This window comes from Ascidiella aspersa, chromosome 8, assembly GCF_963924565.1.
Source record: "Ascidiella aspersa chromosome 8, kaAscAspe10.2, whole genome shotgun sequence".
NCBI classification, from domain to species: domain Eukaryota; kingdom Metazoa; phylum Chordata; class Ascidiacea; order Phlebobranchia; family Ascidiidae; genus Ascidiella; species Ascidiella aspersa.
The window spans coordinates 2,080,943-2,097,282 of record NC_139454.1 but is presented as its reverse complement, the minus strand read 5'-3'; the positions used below and the strand labels follow the sequence as shown (position 1 = coordinate 2,097,282).

Genomic DNA, 16,340 nt, shown 5'->3' with positions numbered 1-16,340 from the left:
CTTTATATTTATTGTTAATTCATGGAAAAAGTATTTCAAAAATGCTGCTAATCTATTTCAAAATGCTGTCAAGCACATTTCAAAGGCTGTTATACGATTTAATAGCGTTGGAAAGGACGGCCAAACGAATCATACGCTTTGATCAGATAAGCAGACAAGTTACGCAAATTACGCAGAAGGCATTTAAACATCAACACCTGGAGCAACACGTTTTACTGCTGGCTTAGTTTTGAGAGAAAACCTGACATTTAGAGACTGGCGTGGCATTTAAGCAGCGTTAGGTTTGCGAAGCATTGCAAAACCCCACCTTAAATATTGTTTAAAGTTTTGTCTGTTTTGTGAGTCAGAAAGGCTTCAAAAACAAGCACGTGCTACGTTAGTTGATCAAAAGTTGTTAGCAATACGTATCCAGCTCTATGGTTTAATGGATTTAACGAGCCACGGTGTGTGACGCACCTGTCCAACACAATATAATGACGATTAGAGCAGATAAATATGGAGATTCGGAACATATTGGCTGGATATTGTAGTTAGACGTACAAAGAATATCAAAGCCCATACAGAAGTAGGTTGCATTTTGTGAACGTTTCGAATAGCCATTTATTTATTTTGAACTTGGCGCAGAAAACTGAAATAAAAATATATTCGAAGCGTTCAAATTTATTTCTATAGAGGCTTGGAAATTCCTACTAAGTCTTACTAAAACCTCAAGCATTATGCTCCATAACATTTGTTTGTATGTAACTAACAAACACGGATACAAAGCTGTAATGAGATATGCAGTGTAAAAAGTCAAGGTTTGTGAACGTTTTAAATCTCACTAAAAAACACAGCATAAGGACAAAAACAATTGCTCATGGCTTGATGGAAGTTTGGAAAATGCAAACCAGTCTATCGAGCTGCGTGTGGCGGTTAAACCGATTTTATCAAAAGTTCTGTCTATATTTTGTGGGCGAACGAAGCCTGCGGGTTCAATAATATCCTATGCGAGCAGTTCCCACTTGTTCAGCGCAGTTCAATGCGCCCATAAGGCACGATTCTTTTCTAAAAAATGCAAAAGCAAGTATGATTGATAGATCAAGTGTATCAAACAGTGATGAGTTGGATATTCCAAAAGATATACTTTATAGAATAAGTGCATTTAAGTAGGCTACTGGTCTTATTTTAAATGTTAGTCAATACATAGTGAGATGTACTTTGTCGCCTATACGCTCTGAAAGCAAAATCTAAAAACGAAAAAAGTGTATTACGAGCACAATGGTTGGATATTGTAGTTAGGCGTAGTAATAATATCAAAGCCCATACAGAAGTAGGAAGCGTTTTGTGAATGTTTCGAATAACTCTTTATTAATTTTCAATATCATTGAGAATATTATTGATGTTGAAAATTAATAAACAGTTATTCGAACCGTTCAAAATGCCAATTACTTCTTTATGGGATTTGTTATTCATTCTACGTCTAACTACAATATCCAACCTTTGTGCTCCAAAGTTGATTTAATACACTTTTTTCGTTTTTAGATTTTGCTTTCATAGCGTATAGGCGACAAAGTGCATGTACGCTATGTTTTAAAACTTAGTCCCTTCAACATGTTTTAAAATCCTGCACTAAACATTGGTGAATGACAAGTTGTTGATTTCACACAATGAGGATTAGCTTGAGACGCGTTTCGCTTTACTGCCTTGTTGGGATTATCGTCGTTTTCACAGCCGCAACAAGTAAGTGTAAAAAGTTGGCTAAAATTGTCTTAAAAATAATATATATATATGATAGACATAGCTTGACTGCTTCGAACAACAATCAGTCAGCAAGGTATAAATGAATGGCACCATCAGTTTATCTTAATTTCGAATGCTATTGAAAAGTTTAGAACTTTATCGTAGGTTTTATGTGTTCTGATGGAGGGCAAGATTGTGTTGTGGAACACATATAGCCTACCAAGCTTATGGTACACATAGGTAAATTATCAACGGATCTGTAATGATGTTCGAAAATAAATCTCAAAGCCAAATAGGTCGAGTAACTCAATATCATGTTGATAAAAACATTTTGATACGTATTTAAGATATGTTTCCACAACAAAAATGTTATTCTTGAGATTGCTCTAATGTTCACGCGATAATGTTGTTTGAAGCAAGAAGTACTCCAGGATATTTGTACGTCACGTGTTCATATAAACTAAGTGAATTTCGTTCATTTTACGTTGTTTTTTCTTTTGTTCAACAAACGTTTAGATTTCCGTGACAGGACACTCTCTCGCGCCGCCCTGCGGAAGTTTAGAACGGCCGAGGAATTTACCGATACACAACAACCAAGGTAGGCAATAATAAAGACTTGCCTATACAATACTTACTTAAACGTAATACCTAGTCTCAAAGAATTACAAGGTAGGTTTATTTTACCGTGTACAATAAGCTACTTACTTAAACTTAATAGTCTATTTACCCATAAAGACTTCTACTTACCCTTAAAAACCTACAATACTTTCTTAAAGCTAAAATTTAATCTAACAATCGATATTTTAGGACACTGAAAGACAGTTTCGCTTTTCACGATGAAATCACCGAAAATAAAAGTAAAAAAGGTGAAGTATATTTTTTTCTTTGTGTTGTATTATTGAATGATGTAAAATTGCACGGATGTGAATTTCGGACTGTGCCTCGAAAGATTCCCATTTGTGCCACCTTACTTGTTTGTAAATGTGCAAAATAGCCTGGTCGTGCAGCATGCGAGACTTGGATAAAATTGTAAACCATTGATCGGTAACTGGGGGCCGCAGATTTATCATTTAGTTGTGGGTCGCGTCCTTACCGTACATTCAGTGAACTGCATTTTAAAATCGATGTGGCGAAGAGTTTTTATTGTGGCCTATTGTTGCAGCATAGAGCCAACAGGCTATGACCGCCAAATACTATACTTTTAGCCAATGTTTAACTATGTAAATAAGTTTTTGTTGCGCTTAGCGAGAAAATGTTCAGCTTTATTTAAACGAACAGCTTCCAAACACTACGGCATGTTGTACCTTGTGAGTTATAATCTCTACAAATATCAAAATTTTCCTAAATTATGCTATAATGCCTTTGTTTCGAGAAACTTTAGAATGTCTTTCTCATGCCTCATGTGTCACGTAACCTTTTAATTTGCTTTAACGTGTTGAAATTAACATTTACAGAAGTTAATTCTTCAAATGAAGGCGTCTTCAAAAGTGAAAACACAACCTTGTTCGATCCGCCAGCAGATGTCCTTACGGAACTGAAACGACTGGTCGACTACGCAACAACAAAACAGGTTTGCAAGCTGCCACAAGCAATGTAGAAGTGATAAAAATCGTTTATTTTTTAAATTGTCAAAACTGTAATTAAAAGAATATTTGACGCATAAGGCAGACATTTGAACATTGCTTGAAATAGCCCAGTCTACAAGGAGGGACAATATCATTTGATGTAGGCCTACTATATTCCAAACACTTTGTTAATATTTGGTTAACCTTAAATGGTCAAGAGCTGGGTTTAGCTGGAACAATATATTTGATTCTTTTTGCTTTGTGATAAAGTGTGGCAGTTTTGTAATTAGCAGTTTATTGGTTTATTTGCCTTTTGTAACACACTGAAACATGCATCTTAATTTAAGCTGATAGGCCTAACTTTTTAATTTATTGGGGAATTTATATTTCGCATGATTTTGTCACTTAACAAAATTTAAATAAACAGAGCTTTATGGAACGCACGGTACATGTCAACTGCCTTTTCGCTGATTCAGTATGGCTAATTGCATATTATTTTAGTCAGGTTTGTAATGACTTGTCAATGGCTGGACTTTACTGAAGTGAACTTAAGTCATGTTTTTAAATGACTTGACTTAAGTCGTTCTGTTAAAATCACTTTATTTGATTGAAGTATTTCGGCAATAGATTTGACTTGACTTGGGTAAATGATGACTTGGACTAAGACTTGGCCTGTTTTTATCAAAGACTTGACTAGGACTTATTTTACATGACTTGAATGGAACTTAAATGACTCGTTTCCAACACTGCTTTTATTTGGCCGCAATTTGAGAACCACTGCCTTTATCAGGTAGCAAAACAGTGTGAAGAATGAATTGTGACGTCCCAATTGTTTTGCAGGCAAACTGTGACGACATAAGGTGGGTGGGGGAGACGGGGACATCGGATGAGCGGAAGACCAGTTATCCGGTCTGCTTCGAAGAGAAGTTTTGGAAAAAAGAGGAAAAATGCATCGTTTATTCTTACGGGCAAGTTTTAACACTTGGTTCAAGAAATAGTGTGTTTTATCTAATGGTGTGCAAGATTGCTTTTGTGTATCCGATAATATCGGATAGTGCCGATACCCGATACTAAGTTGTAGTATCGTTACTCGTCCGATCCTAGGTGCCCAATGCCCATACAATAATAAATAATTTTTACATTTTACCCGTGCTTTTCGATCTTACTTAGGGTAGTTTATATTTGCAACTGGGAGTTTGCGATATTATCGGGGCAGAGTCGATAACCGATATCAAGTGGTAGTATCGGTACTCGTCCGATACTAGGGTGGTATCGGTACTCGTCCGATACTAGGGTGGTATCGGTACTCGTCCGATACTAGGGTGGTATCGGTACTCGTCCGATACTAGGGTGGTATCGCTACTCGTCCGATACTAGGGTGGTATCGGTACTCGTCCGATACTAGGGTGGTATCGGTACTCGTCCGATACTAGGGTGGTATCGCTACTCGTCCGATACTAGGGTGGTATCGTGACTCGTCCGATACTAGGGTGGTATCGTGACTCGTCCGATACTAGGGTGGTATCGGTGTTCGTCCGATACTAGGGTGGTATCGGTGCCGATCCGATAGCAAATTGATATACGAATCCTAATTTGCAATCCAACGCAGTAATTCTACCTTGAAATGTAAATGTATTTAAACATATTGGACTAACAACTGAAGGTAAACAAACTTTTTTAAAAATGACGTCATTTGGAATGAATATACGTTTGCGATACGTTTGTCAAAAATATCGGGTGAATTTTTTGAAATAAAATGTCAAGTATCAGACCCCGTTGCCACACCGCTCAACAAAGTTAAAGCATTTCTAATTTGAGTATTTTTAAATGGCACGGAAAAGAGTTGGATAAAAAATGACCGGAAACAAATTATTGCATTTTGAACTCAAATTTTATATATTTTTTACCAGAATCGACGACGAATGGGATTTCGAAGACGCAATGTGTGACGTTCACAAATGCCAAGTCCACGCATTTGACGCAAAGTGAGGAAAAAAAAGAAATTCCTAACTTGAATCAAAATATTTTAAGACTAACTAAATGGACTTTTTTGTCAAAGTCGAAATCCCTCCAGTTAAAACTTTAAAATTCCCCATAGGAGGCAATTGCACCCCGGTGGAGAACCTCTGCCTTAATGCCCGTTACCTTACAGCTGGGCGTGAAATGGCTGCGTAACAGACAGAGCAAAATCACTTTCACGCTTCGATGGCAGTCGAGCAAAGCGTAAAAATCGCTCCAAAGCGTAACTTTGAGCTCGCCACAATAGACATGAAATGTAAATTAAGCTTGGCTAAGCACCGCTGTAGTTCAAACGGGCCTTTAAACTTTCTGATCACGCTACTTTTTCAGCATGTATATGGAAACAGAATACCGCAGATCGTCCAACATCTGGTTTCACAAGAAAGCGCTGGGTGATGAGACCACAAACCTGGGGTATATGAGAGGAAAGAGGGACTACTACTTCATGTGGGTGTTGAGTGTGTAGGCTATAACAATTTCACCTAACCTGAAGGTTGGCGTAATAGTTTACACCTTACTTAAACTATGCGTTTGTAACAAAAAACACACTGTATCAAGCCAGCTGTCAATAAGACATTACCAAAATGTTACCAAATTAGACATGTTGGCTTCTTAAGAGCATTGGTAGTCTAAAACACAAGGACATATAGTAAAAGACTCAAACCAGGATTTGGGGATGCCCGATACCAACACATTTGTATTCATTTTAAACCGCTTAAAAAGCTTTTTGTGTTTTAAAACCACCTGGGGTCCATTAGGAATGGGGCATATTTTATTTTTTACATATTCAGTTTTACTTCTAAAGTAGGTTTGCACCTAATTTAAAACGAGGTATGATCTTCCTTTTTTATTGAACTTTAGGCTTACCAAACACAAACTTTCCGTAACTCACTTTGGAAAAACAATAGGGTTATGTACCCCTTTTTTTTATAAAAACGATACTCGATATTTTTACCATTAAGTATCGCGATCCGACAGCAAGTGACGTCATTACCATGGTCAAATTTGCAAAATTAATTAAATTGCAAAATGTAATGATCGTTACGGTATCAGACCCGATAATATCGGACATAACTAATACCGATATATTTCACTTGTTGAACTAATCTGTCACGCTTGAGTAGGCGCAAGTGGGGCGTTAAGGAGGTGGAGCGCCATCGTGTGGTGAAGATGCGAACTCTCAGATCGGCGATGAAGGAACTCGGACACGACAAGGTGGGAGAACAATATATCTCACGTGGCTGGAATCAGTGGTGTAAACAAGTCATTTTAAAATGACCTACAAAAAATATTTTTAATTAAATAAATATGGGTAGATTTCTTTGTTTTTCTTTTAAGACCAAGTGATTTTATTCTGAGTTTTTTGCCTTAATACAAAAAAAAGTTCCAGTCAACTCATTTACAAAAAACATTAAGTCAAAGCCAAGCCATCTTTTTTATCAACCATACAAAAGCCCTTATATCTCTCTTTCCGACGCAGAAACTCATTCGGTGCCTTCGAATCGACGCCGAGGGTCCGCGAACTTCGCACGAGTTCCAAGTGCTCGAAAATATCCTGCGGGAGGGGACCGGGCGCTGCGTGGGGCAAATATCCTTACGACTGCACCTCTTCGGTCCGCTCAAGCAAGCAAGCGAGATTCGACGCAAGCTCGACACACTGAAGGGCCTGGCCACCAGCGGTTTTCGTCTTCTAAAGGGCCAGGCCCTTAGCGATGACGTCACCGCCGATGTGACGTCACTGGTTGATGACGTAGGGAAGGCGAGCCTGGCGGTGTCGATGTTGTGGGGTAACGCGAATGTGGAGCGTTGTGGGCCTGGGGGTTATTAGAATGTAGATGTGTTGTGCATGGGCGCCGAACGTGGGTGCTTAAGAGGGTTTTTAGACGCCCTGGATTTTTGACAGGGTTTTATGACGCTCTGGAATTTGACCAAGTAATTTTGTACACTGACAATGAGTGTGCAAAATTAATTTTTGTAGCACAGTCTTAGTTCACTTATAGCAGCGTTTCGCACCCTTTTTTGGCTTGCGGCAATCTACAGAAATTATAAGTAGTCTGGGCACCCTTCGTCGTATTTTTACTGTGTTACTGTAATTAACGTTACAATAAACGAGATTGAAACAGAACATTAACTGTGCAACAAGGTTGATAAAACTTTTTAAGCTATTGGCACTTTATTGTACACAAAAAATTGTTTTAAGAGCTTTACCAATAGAGCAAAAACTGGAATCTGAATGAATTTGAAATATCATTCGGCACCCTTCAACGTTAAAATGGCAACCTATAGTGCCGCGGCACCCCGGTTGAGAGCCACTGGGCTAAAGTCTTAACTTTTTTCATGAATTACCCAAGTATAGGCACGAGGCCGTGAATCCTCCTAAACTATATTATTAATTCTACGTAAATGCATTTTTTTAATTAACGTTAAGTTTAGCCCATTTTATTGGAAACTTTCCTGGCCTACAGGCTCTGTAAGAAAGTAATACTATGCTAAATGATTTGTTTCAGTCATAATGCGCAGCGCAAAAATCTGGTAACTAAGAGAAAAGATTAATAAGTAAAACTCATAGTTAAAAACATGAGTAAAAACAGGATCAGACGTTTTGTTTAAAGGAAAATATATTTCGCCAAAGTGGCATCATCAGTTCCTGTAAGAGTACAAATAAATAAAATCAGAGCGCAGCCATCAACAAACCAATAAAAATAAAAATAAGAAGAGATGTCACGTTATTTGTGTGATCATTTTTGCACTGGTTAGAAAAAACGCCCTGGAATTTAGAAAGTTCTGCGCCCATGGGATTAAGTATCTGTTTGTTGTGGATGGTTTGGCTTGATGAGGCCCTAAAATCTTCACAACTCACGAAAAAATATTAGTAAAACTTAAAAGAATAATAAACATTACATTGATCCATTTTTGCGCAAGACACGTGTAAGATTTTGCGTTTTTTTTAAATCACGTTTTTACTTAAACATGCGTAAATAGGAAATTATTTTCTTTACGGGGATTGTTAAAGTCTGGCATTTATTCGTTTGTTCCAAATCGAAAGAAATGGAAATCTACGAAATAAAACTAAATGCTAGTTGTTCGCAAATTAACTGGATGGTAATTTTACGGAAAATATCCATATAATTTGTTTTTTATTAAAAAAGTAAACAAAAAATATGAAAAAACAAGAAGAATTGAACTAATGTAGAAATATACCTCGGTAAGTTTAATCCTTTTTGCTATCTTTCTTCTTTTTTGAATGTTTTTTCTTTTCTTTTTTACTTTTGCGCTTCATTTCACGATCTTCATCATGAAATCGTTCACGGTCGTGATCATGTCTTTCATATGAACGTTCGCGGTGTCGGCTCTTTTTTTTACGTGAATCGCTTTCATCTCGTTCGAACGGTTCGTCATAGTCGTGAGACCTTTTATCGCGAGATGATAAACGCTTTTCTCTAACACGGTTACCTTTTTCATGATGTGATTTAGTGTCGATCTCACGAGACGACAATTTTTCATCACGAAATTGCTTTTCATTTTCGGTAAAATTGCGATTGCGATTATCCCGTGATGTTCTTGTATCACCATGATCGTGACGTTTTTCACGTGAATGCCGATGATCATATTGTGAATCATTGCGATGTTGTTCCTCACGAAAACTGCAATATTGTTTATCATCTCGACGTTCATATGAATCATCTCGACGTTCATATGATATATCACGATCTCTTTCACGGCGCCGTTCGTGAGATCTAACTTCCGACGAAGCTACGCCCTGGTGATAGTTTTCACTAGGTTCATGGCGTGATTTGCTTGTACAATCGTTTCGTGGACCCTCGTGACTTTTCGTGATATTTGATGATTGTGTGACTTTATCATTGCTGGATTTTGTATTTCTAAAAAGCAAACACGGTTAGCATAGGTGCTTCACAAATTTCGTGAAACAAAACAAACCTCTCGTGATCTTCGTGATGCTGTTGATCGCCAATCAATGACTCTCGATATTCGTCCATATGAATGCGAAGCACTTCACGGATTATCTAATGAAAAAAAACGCATTCATGGTATTAATAGATAGTTTAATTGAGTCTGGAATCAGTGTACTGTACAGGAATTTATTAATATCACAAAGGCTTACACAAGTGGATTCATATCTTAATTCGAATGAATACAAATCAATGTTAATAAAATAGAAACAGCATCAGTGTAATTTAAACATCATCGCAAAACATTTGAAAGTAACTCACAATGTGAGTTCCTACCGCGACAAGGTAGTAACACCAACTAGTAAGTACAACTACAATGTCAAGGCACTCAGTGACCTTTGACCGCAAAATAGCCTTTAGCTGATAACTTTCAGGATAAAACTAAATATTGCCTTATCCGTGCGCTACAAAGCTTATGTTACTGCTTGATGGGAGGGGATATAAACTAATCTTTACATGGCTTTAGCTTTTATTAACTTTACTACTCCCAAGCCAAGGCCAACATTTTTTTATGGTATATATAGGAAAATGCTATATCTCAAAAACTAGAGCAAACTCAGCAATAGTAATGGTATTTTTGGACTCCGTGCCCCTGATATGCCCTTAATTCGATTTAATATATCGTGCTTTCTAAAAAAAATAAATTGTTGGACTGTGGAATATTAAAAAAATTTGGCGAACCCGGAATTAACCAGGAAAATGTTACCTCGGTTTGTGATCGTTTCGTGAGGTGAATGAGTTACCTCGGTTGTGATCGTTTCGTGATGTGAATGAGTTACCTCGGTTTGTGATCGTTTCGTGATGTGAATGAGTTACCTCGGTTTGTGATCGTTTCGTAATGTGAATGAGTTACCTCGGTTTGTGATCGTTTCGTGAGGTGAATGAGTTACCTCGGTTGTGATCGTTTCGTGATGTGAATGAGTTACCTCGGTTGTGATCGTTTCGTGATGTGAATGAGTTACCTCGGTTGTGATCGTTTCGTGATGTGAATGAGTTACCTCGGTTTGTGATCGTTTCGTGAGGTGAATGAGTTACCTCGGTTGTGATCGTTTCGTGATATGAATGAGTTACCTCGGTTTGTGATCATTTCGTGATGTGAATGGGTTACCTCGGTTTGTGATCATTTCGTGATGTGAATGAGTTACCTCGGTTGTGATCGTTTCGTGATATGAATGAGTTACCTCGGTTGTGATCGTTTCGTGATGTGAATGAGTTACCTCGGTTTGTGATCGTTTCGTGATGTGAATGAGTTACCTCGGTTTGTGATCGTTTCGTGATGCGAATGAGTTACCTCGGTTTGTCATCGTTTCGTGATGTGAATGAGTTACCTCGGTTTGTGATCGTTTCGTGATGTGAATGAGTTACCTCGGTTTGTGATCGTTTCGTGATGCGAATGAGTTACCTCGGTTTGTCATCGTTTCGTGATGTGAATGAGTTACCTCGGTTTGTGATCGTTTCGTGATGTGAATGAGTTACCTCGGTTTGTGATCGTTTCGTGATGCGAATGAGTTACCTCGGTTTGTCATCGTTTCGTGATGTGAATGAGTTACCTCGGTTTGTGATCGTTTCGTGATGTGAATGAGTTACCTCGGTTTGTGATCGTTTCGTGATGTGAATGAGTTACCTCAGTTTGTGATCGTTTCGTGATGTGAATGAGTTACCTCGGTTTGTCATCGTTTCGTGATGTGAATGAGTTACCTCGGTTTGTCATCGTTTCGTGATGTGAATGAGTTACCTCGGTTTGTCATCGTTTCGTGATGTGAATGAGTAACCTCGGTTTGTGATCGTTTCGTGATGTGAATGGGTTAGCTCGGTTTGTGATCGTTTCGTGATGTGAATGAGTTACCTCGGTTTGTGATCGTTTCGTGATGTGAATGAGTTACATCGGTTGTGATCGTTTCGTGATGTGAATGGGTTACCTCGGTTTGTGATCGTTTCGTGATGTGAATGAGTTACCTCGGTTTGTGATCGTTTCGTGATGTGAATGGGTTACCTCGGTTTGTGATCATTTCGTGATGTGAATGAGTTACCTCGGTTTGTGATCATTTCGTGATGTGAATGAGTTACCTCGGTTATGATCGTTTCGTGATGTGAATGAGTTACCTCGGTTTGTGATCGTTTCGTGATGTGAACGTTCTTCGCCCGATATGTTTGCCTCCTACGCTTGTGATCTCGTTGCATCTTCAGCAATTCCTGCTCATCGATCGCTTTCTGGTTGCTTTCACCTGAAATCCCAGGTATTTACTGCTTTGTTTTTTACAAATTCAACGACAATTGGGTCTAGACTGGCGAAGGCATATTGTTAACATTGGGTATACGTGCTTTTTTGTTTAAATTTAATGTTCATTTAAATCGAAGTTTATTTCGTTTCTAGGATTGTTTAACATTAATTGATTGCAAATCGCAACTTTATAAATTAAAAAAGGGGTAATCGAAGTCCTTATTAAGGGTTACCCAGCACCCACACTTAAAGGGTTAAAAACCTTTAATGTATGACAATGTTGAAAATACAACGAAGTCATAATAGTACCCACACATCAATAACCTCGTTTGATTGTCTGTATAATGCACCTGTAGCAACCATCTTTCTGGCATTTTGTAAACCATGGCAACCCACCAAATTTTGACAATGGTAACCCATAGCAACCAAATTTCGACAATGGTAACCCATAGCAGCCAAATTTCGACAATGGTAACCCATAGCAACCAAATTTCGACAATGGTAACCCATAGCAACTAAATGCTGACAATGGTAACCCACAGCAACCACAGTTCGACAATGGTAACCCATAGTAACCAAATTTTAACAATGGTAACCCATAGCAACCAAATTTTGACAACGGTAACCCATAGCAGCCAAATTTCGACAATGGTAACCCATAGCAACCAAATTTCGACAATGGTAACCCATAGCAACCAAATTTCGACAATGGTAACCCATAGTAACCAGATGCTGACAATGGTAACCCACAGCAACCATATTTCGGCAATGGTAACCCATAGCAACCAAATTTTGACACTGGTAATCCATAGCAGCCAAAATTTGACAATGGTAACCCATAGCAACTAAATTTTGACAATGGTAACCCATAGCAAACAAATTTTGACAATGTAACCCATAGCAACTAAATTTTGACAATGGTAACCCATAGCAACTAAATTTTGACAATGGTAACCCACAGCAACCACATTTCGGCAATGGTAACCCATAGCAGCCAAAATTTGACAATGGTAACCCATAGCAACTAAATTTTGACAATGGTAACCCATAGCAAACAAATTTTGACAATGTAACCAATAGCAACCAAATTTTAACCGCCTTTTTTAACTGTGAGCCAATAAATGTATTAATTGAACTAACCTTTGATTTTATCACTAAAATCCACCAACAGATTTGGGTCGATCTCCCTTTTGTGCGATTGGACGCTTTCCATCATGACGTCATAAACACGCAGTCGCTCGTCACGTGACAACTCGATGACGTAACGCTCGTGGGTACGGATCGGGGGAAGTCCCGGGTGGATTTCAGAGATGATTTTGTCTGGAATAAAATCTTAGGGTCAGAAAGAAAATTAAAACTCTTTATAGACGAAAAAATAAAATATTTCTATTTAGGTTTTTAGCAAAAACTGTTGGACTTCGTTTTTTTCGAGGCGCGCGATAACATAATTTAGCAAAAAGATGGTAAAATAAAAAATAACCGTAAAGCATTTTCTATGAAAGCTTTAATTTTTAGACGACATCTTAGCAACAAATCAAAAAAAGTAAAAAAATCATAATTTAAACAACTGTGTGTCTGTTATTGTGCGGTTATACAGTTTAATTAAGCAACTAATAACAAGAACAATTTTGTAATTTTGTTAAAAAACACACTTTTCTTAAGTTTAATTCATAAACAGTAGAAAGCCTTAAGGTAGTGGTTCAACCTTGTTGCACAGTTAATGTGCTGTTTCAATCTCGTTTATTGTAACGTTACAGTCAACCACTCAGCAAAAATAAAAGCAAGGGTGCCGCGAAGTATTTATAATTTCTCTAGGGTGCCGCAAGCATAAAAGTTGCGAAATACTGCCCTGAGGCAGTAGTAGTTCGTGCATATAACAAAACATCACAATCATACCAAGGTCAATGCAGCTCGAAGTCTTTGGATGGCTTTCAGATTCCAAAATCTCCTTGACTTCTTGCTTAGAATATCCATAGCTCCTCCATTTGCAAGATTCAGTGTGTTTTTGCAGGCTGTGGGACAAAACCACATTAGAAAAGTGTGTTTTTAAGTATTACGGAGGTAAACCAAATTTTGGGGTTTCAATATTAATTCTAAAACCTCCTTTGTGACTTTCAAATGACGGATTTCTCCAAACGTTAGAAAAGGTATAGTGACGGAAGTAAACCGGAACAGTCGGTAAAATAATTGTTGCCAGTAGGTTAAATAAATTTTAAAAGGTTTAAATGCATTATAGAGAAAAAATGATTAACCATTTTATGTCGTAACACGGGACCCATCGTTAAAGCGAATAAATCCAAATCAGAAGGCGTGTTTTAACCAATTATATAATGTAAAAATGGCGTAAAAGTGTCAGGAGGCAGTTAAAATTTAAGAGAACGGGATTGTGAATTAAAACGAACTATACATCGACACAAAAGTCTTTACGCTCAAAATAACAATTGTGAATAAAGGTAATGTTACAAAAATGTGTTTCGTCTACTGTAATACACAAAAAAGCATAAATGTTTAATGATATTATGATGGGTTCGCTGATAGCTTAGTCGCGAGAGCAGTGGTCGCGCATAACCAAGGGCGTGAGTTCGACTCCCACTGAGAGTTAGGCAGTTGCATTTTTGTGCAAAATGTGACACAATAGATAATAACATAAAACTATACTATCACCTCTCTAGTGGCACCGTGTGGCTTTTGTTGACTGGACATTGCACAAATTCATCGAAGTTATTCTCATCTGGGTCCCAGCCGATTGAACGCTGGAAATTGTCGACGATCTTCTTCGCGTTTTTCAGGAATTCCTCGTCTTCGGTCATAATCAAATTTAAAGCATAAAAGTCAGGGCATTTACAGGCAATTAAACGCCTATCAGAGCATAATGCTATAGCTGGAGATTAAAAATAGAGGGGGTTTTACGGTTTGGGTACGGGGTTTAACAGAGGTTGCGCCAAAACTTTAATAACTTTGAAAATTAGGTGGTTTGCACAAAAATTTTTATGAACATAACACAGAATTAATCGTGGAAACAACGGAACAAAAATGGCTCAAACACATTTTCAAGGATTTTCGTTGTAACAAGTTTTATTCTTGCTGTTACAAATTGTTTATCTTTGTGTTATGCCGTGCCAACTGTAAGCAATGACAACAATGCACAAAAGAAAGAGGTTTTGAAGTTAATGCGAGCAATTAAAGCAAAGTTTTACAGTCAAAAAGTTCACAGCAAACATCGTTAAAACGTTGTTCGATTAAAAATACCGTTAACCCCCTTTAAAATACGATGACAAATTAAACAACTGTTAAATCAACAAGCACCTGTCAAAATGTAAAATTACAATTTTACAGAGTACAATTCGTCACATATTCTTAAGCCCCATTCCCAAATATTCTCAACTTCCGAAATAAACAAAAACATAGCTGTCTTTCAAAATAGCTATGTCGGCATCTAAAACGATAAACGTACTGTAAACATCGCAATTGTCTAGATCAGTGGTTCTCAACCTTTTATCTTTCGTGGCCCATTTACGTTGCAAAAAAATTCTGTAGCCCAATAAATTTTTGTGAAAGAAAAAACTGTTAAATAGGTTTAGAACAAAACACAGCAGAACATAATTCAAAACCGATTATACTTATTGAACCGTACATTAGTGAGATATTTACGGCTGAACAATACATTTACATTCCTTTTTAATTTCTCCCCAAGCCATTATTTCTTTTAAATTAAATATAGTGACACAAATGATACTAAATCTAGGTTTTTTAAATTGATCTATGGCCAACCTCAAATGTTCGTATGGCCCACCAGTGAGCCATGGCCCAATGGTTGAGAACCGCTGGTCTAGATACTCCACAGAGTTTAGAAAAAAAATGCAAAACATACGTATACGCAACAATCTGGACAAGGCGACGTCACAAAACAACAAGGTTGGAAAAACAGAATTTGTGCATGGATCAACATAGTATTGTTGTAGCGGCTAGGGGTGTCTGATATTTGAATATTTGCATCCGATATCAGCTGCGATATTATCGGGTATCCCAATCTCCGACTTAATCCGGTTACTGACTTGACTCAAGTGATACAGGTCATTCACAGTTTTTAAATGGCTAAACATGGGTTTCCGCAGCAATACGGAAGAACACAATTCGAGTTATTTGATATCCAAGGCTTCTACTGAAGCTTCTAATGCCGTTTCAATAGAAATATTAAAGCGATTATATTCGATAAATCGACATTTCGTTGTTCACGGACGTTTCGACATTACCAAAAATACAAGTGAATTTTGACACTGATGATGGCATGAGGTATTGCCGAAATGTTTGTAAAAATGAAATGTCGGTTGTATCGAATATAAAATCCTTAGCATTCTTATTGATATTACTAAAGAAACGTGCAATGTGTTCCAACGTTCTAATGACATGTTTTGAATTTTTTCGTTAAAAATAGAATATTGAGTACGTAATGGTGGCCTATAAAGAATTATCCGTGGTTGCCATTGGATGATCACAAACTTAGGCCACATTCATTCGCAAAAAATAAATTAATCAAAGATTTAATAAAAATGCCTTGGATTGATAATAATTAACGATTATTATTTGCAAGCGAGTTGGCTTGGTCATTTTAAATCAGTGTTTCTCAACCTTTGTCCGAGGCGACCTGAATGCTAAGCGTTAGTTTTTCAACGACGCAATTCTCTCCACTGAAGTTTTGTTCTTTCGAAGTAAATAAAACACAAATAAGACAAAAATAATATTAAGTTTCATTCTGATTTTTGTGAGCCATTTTGTTTCTGCAATTTACTTTAAAAGTAATCCCGCCTGGGACCAGGGATGTTCGATACTTGACAGTTTATTTCC

The 16,340-nt window shown here is 37.5% G+C and overlaps 2 protein-coding genes across 2 annotated transcripts; one reads left to right on the top strand and one right to left on the bottom strand.

Moving 5' to 3' along the window:
• Positions 1-1,646: 1,646 nt before the first annotated feature.
• Positions 1,647-7,176, top strand: LOC146134833 (putative methyltransferase-like protein 24). Its single transcript, XM_083395676.1, has 7 exons — positions 1,647-1,719; positions 3,174-3,289; positions 4,125-4,252; positions 5,195-5,269; positions 5,634-5,750; positions 6,428-6,518; positions 6,784-7,176. The coding sequence occupies exons 1-7, from the start codon at positions 1,647-1,649 to the stop codon at positions 7,129-7,131; spliced, it is 948 nt and encodes a 315-aa protein (XP_083251802.1). The 3' UTR covers positions 7,132-7,176.
• Positions 7,177-8,480: 1,304 nt separating this feature from the next.
• Positions 8,481-14,305, bottom strand: LOC146134832 (uncharacterized). Its single transcript, XM_083395674.1, has 6 exons — positions 14,160-14,305; positions 13,392-13,507; positions 12,636-12,815; positions 11,378-11,499; positions 9,243-9,328; positions 8,481-9,184 (listed from the first exon to the last, which is right to left on the bottom strand). Exons 1-6 carry the CDS (start codon positions 14,303-14,305, stop codon positions 8,515-8,517), a joined length of 1,320 nt encoding a protein of 439 aa, XP_083251800.1. The 3' UTR covers positions 8,481-8,514.
• Positions 14,306-16,340: the final 2,035 nt, after the last annotated feature.

What these genes read in the sequence shown, in the direction of transcription:
- LOC146134833 (XM_083395676.1), top strand. Translation starts at nt 1,647, where the DNA reads ATGAGGATTAGCTTGAGACGCGTTTCGCTTTACTGCCTTGTTGGGATT. An exon ending in GTCCACGCATTTGACGCAAA is followed by an intron (nt 5,270 to 5,633) that starts GTGAGGAAAAAA and finishes CTACTTTTTCAG; the next exon opens with CATGTATATGGAAACAGAAT. An exon ending in AAGAGGGACTACTACTTCAT is followed by an intron (nt 5,751 to 6,427) that starts GTGGGTGTTGAG and finishes ACGCTTGAGTAG; the next exon opens with GCGCAAGTGGGGCGTTAAGG.
- LOC146134832 (XM_083395674.1), bottom strand. Translation starts at nt 14,305, where the DNA reads ATGACCGAAGACGAGGAATTCCTGAAAAACGCGAAGAAGATCGTCGAC. An exon ending in TTCGAGCTGCATTGACCTTG is followed by an intron (nt 12,816 to 13,391) that starts GTATGATTGTGA and finishes ATTTTATTCCAG; the next exon opens with ACAAAATCATCTCTGAAATC. An exon ending in CATCACGAAGATCACGAGAG is followed by an intron (nt 9,185 to 9,242) that starts GTTTGTTTTGTT and finishes TTTGCTTTTTAG; the next exon opens with AAATACAAAATCCAGCAATG.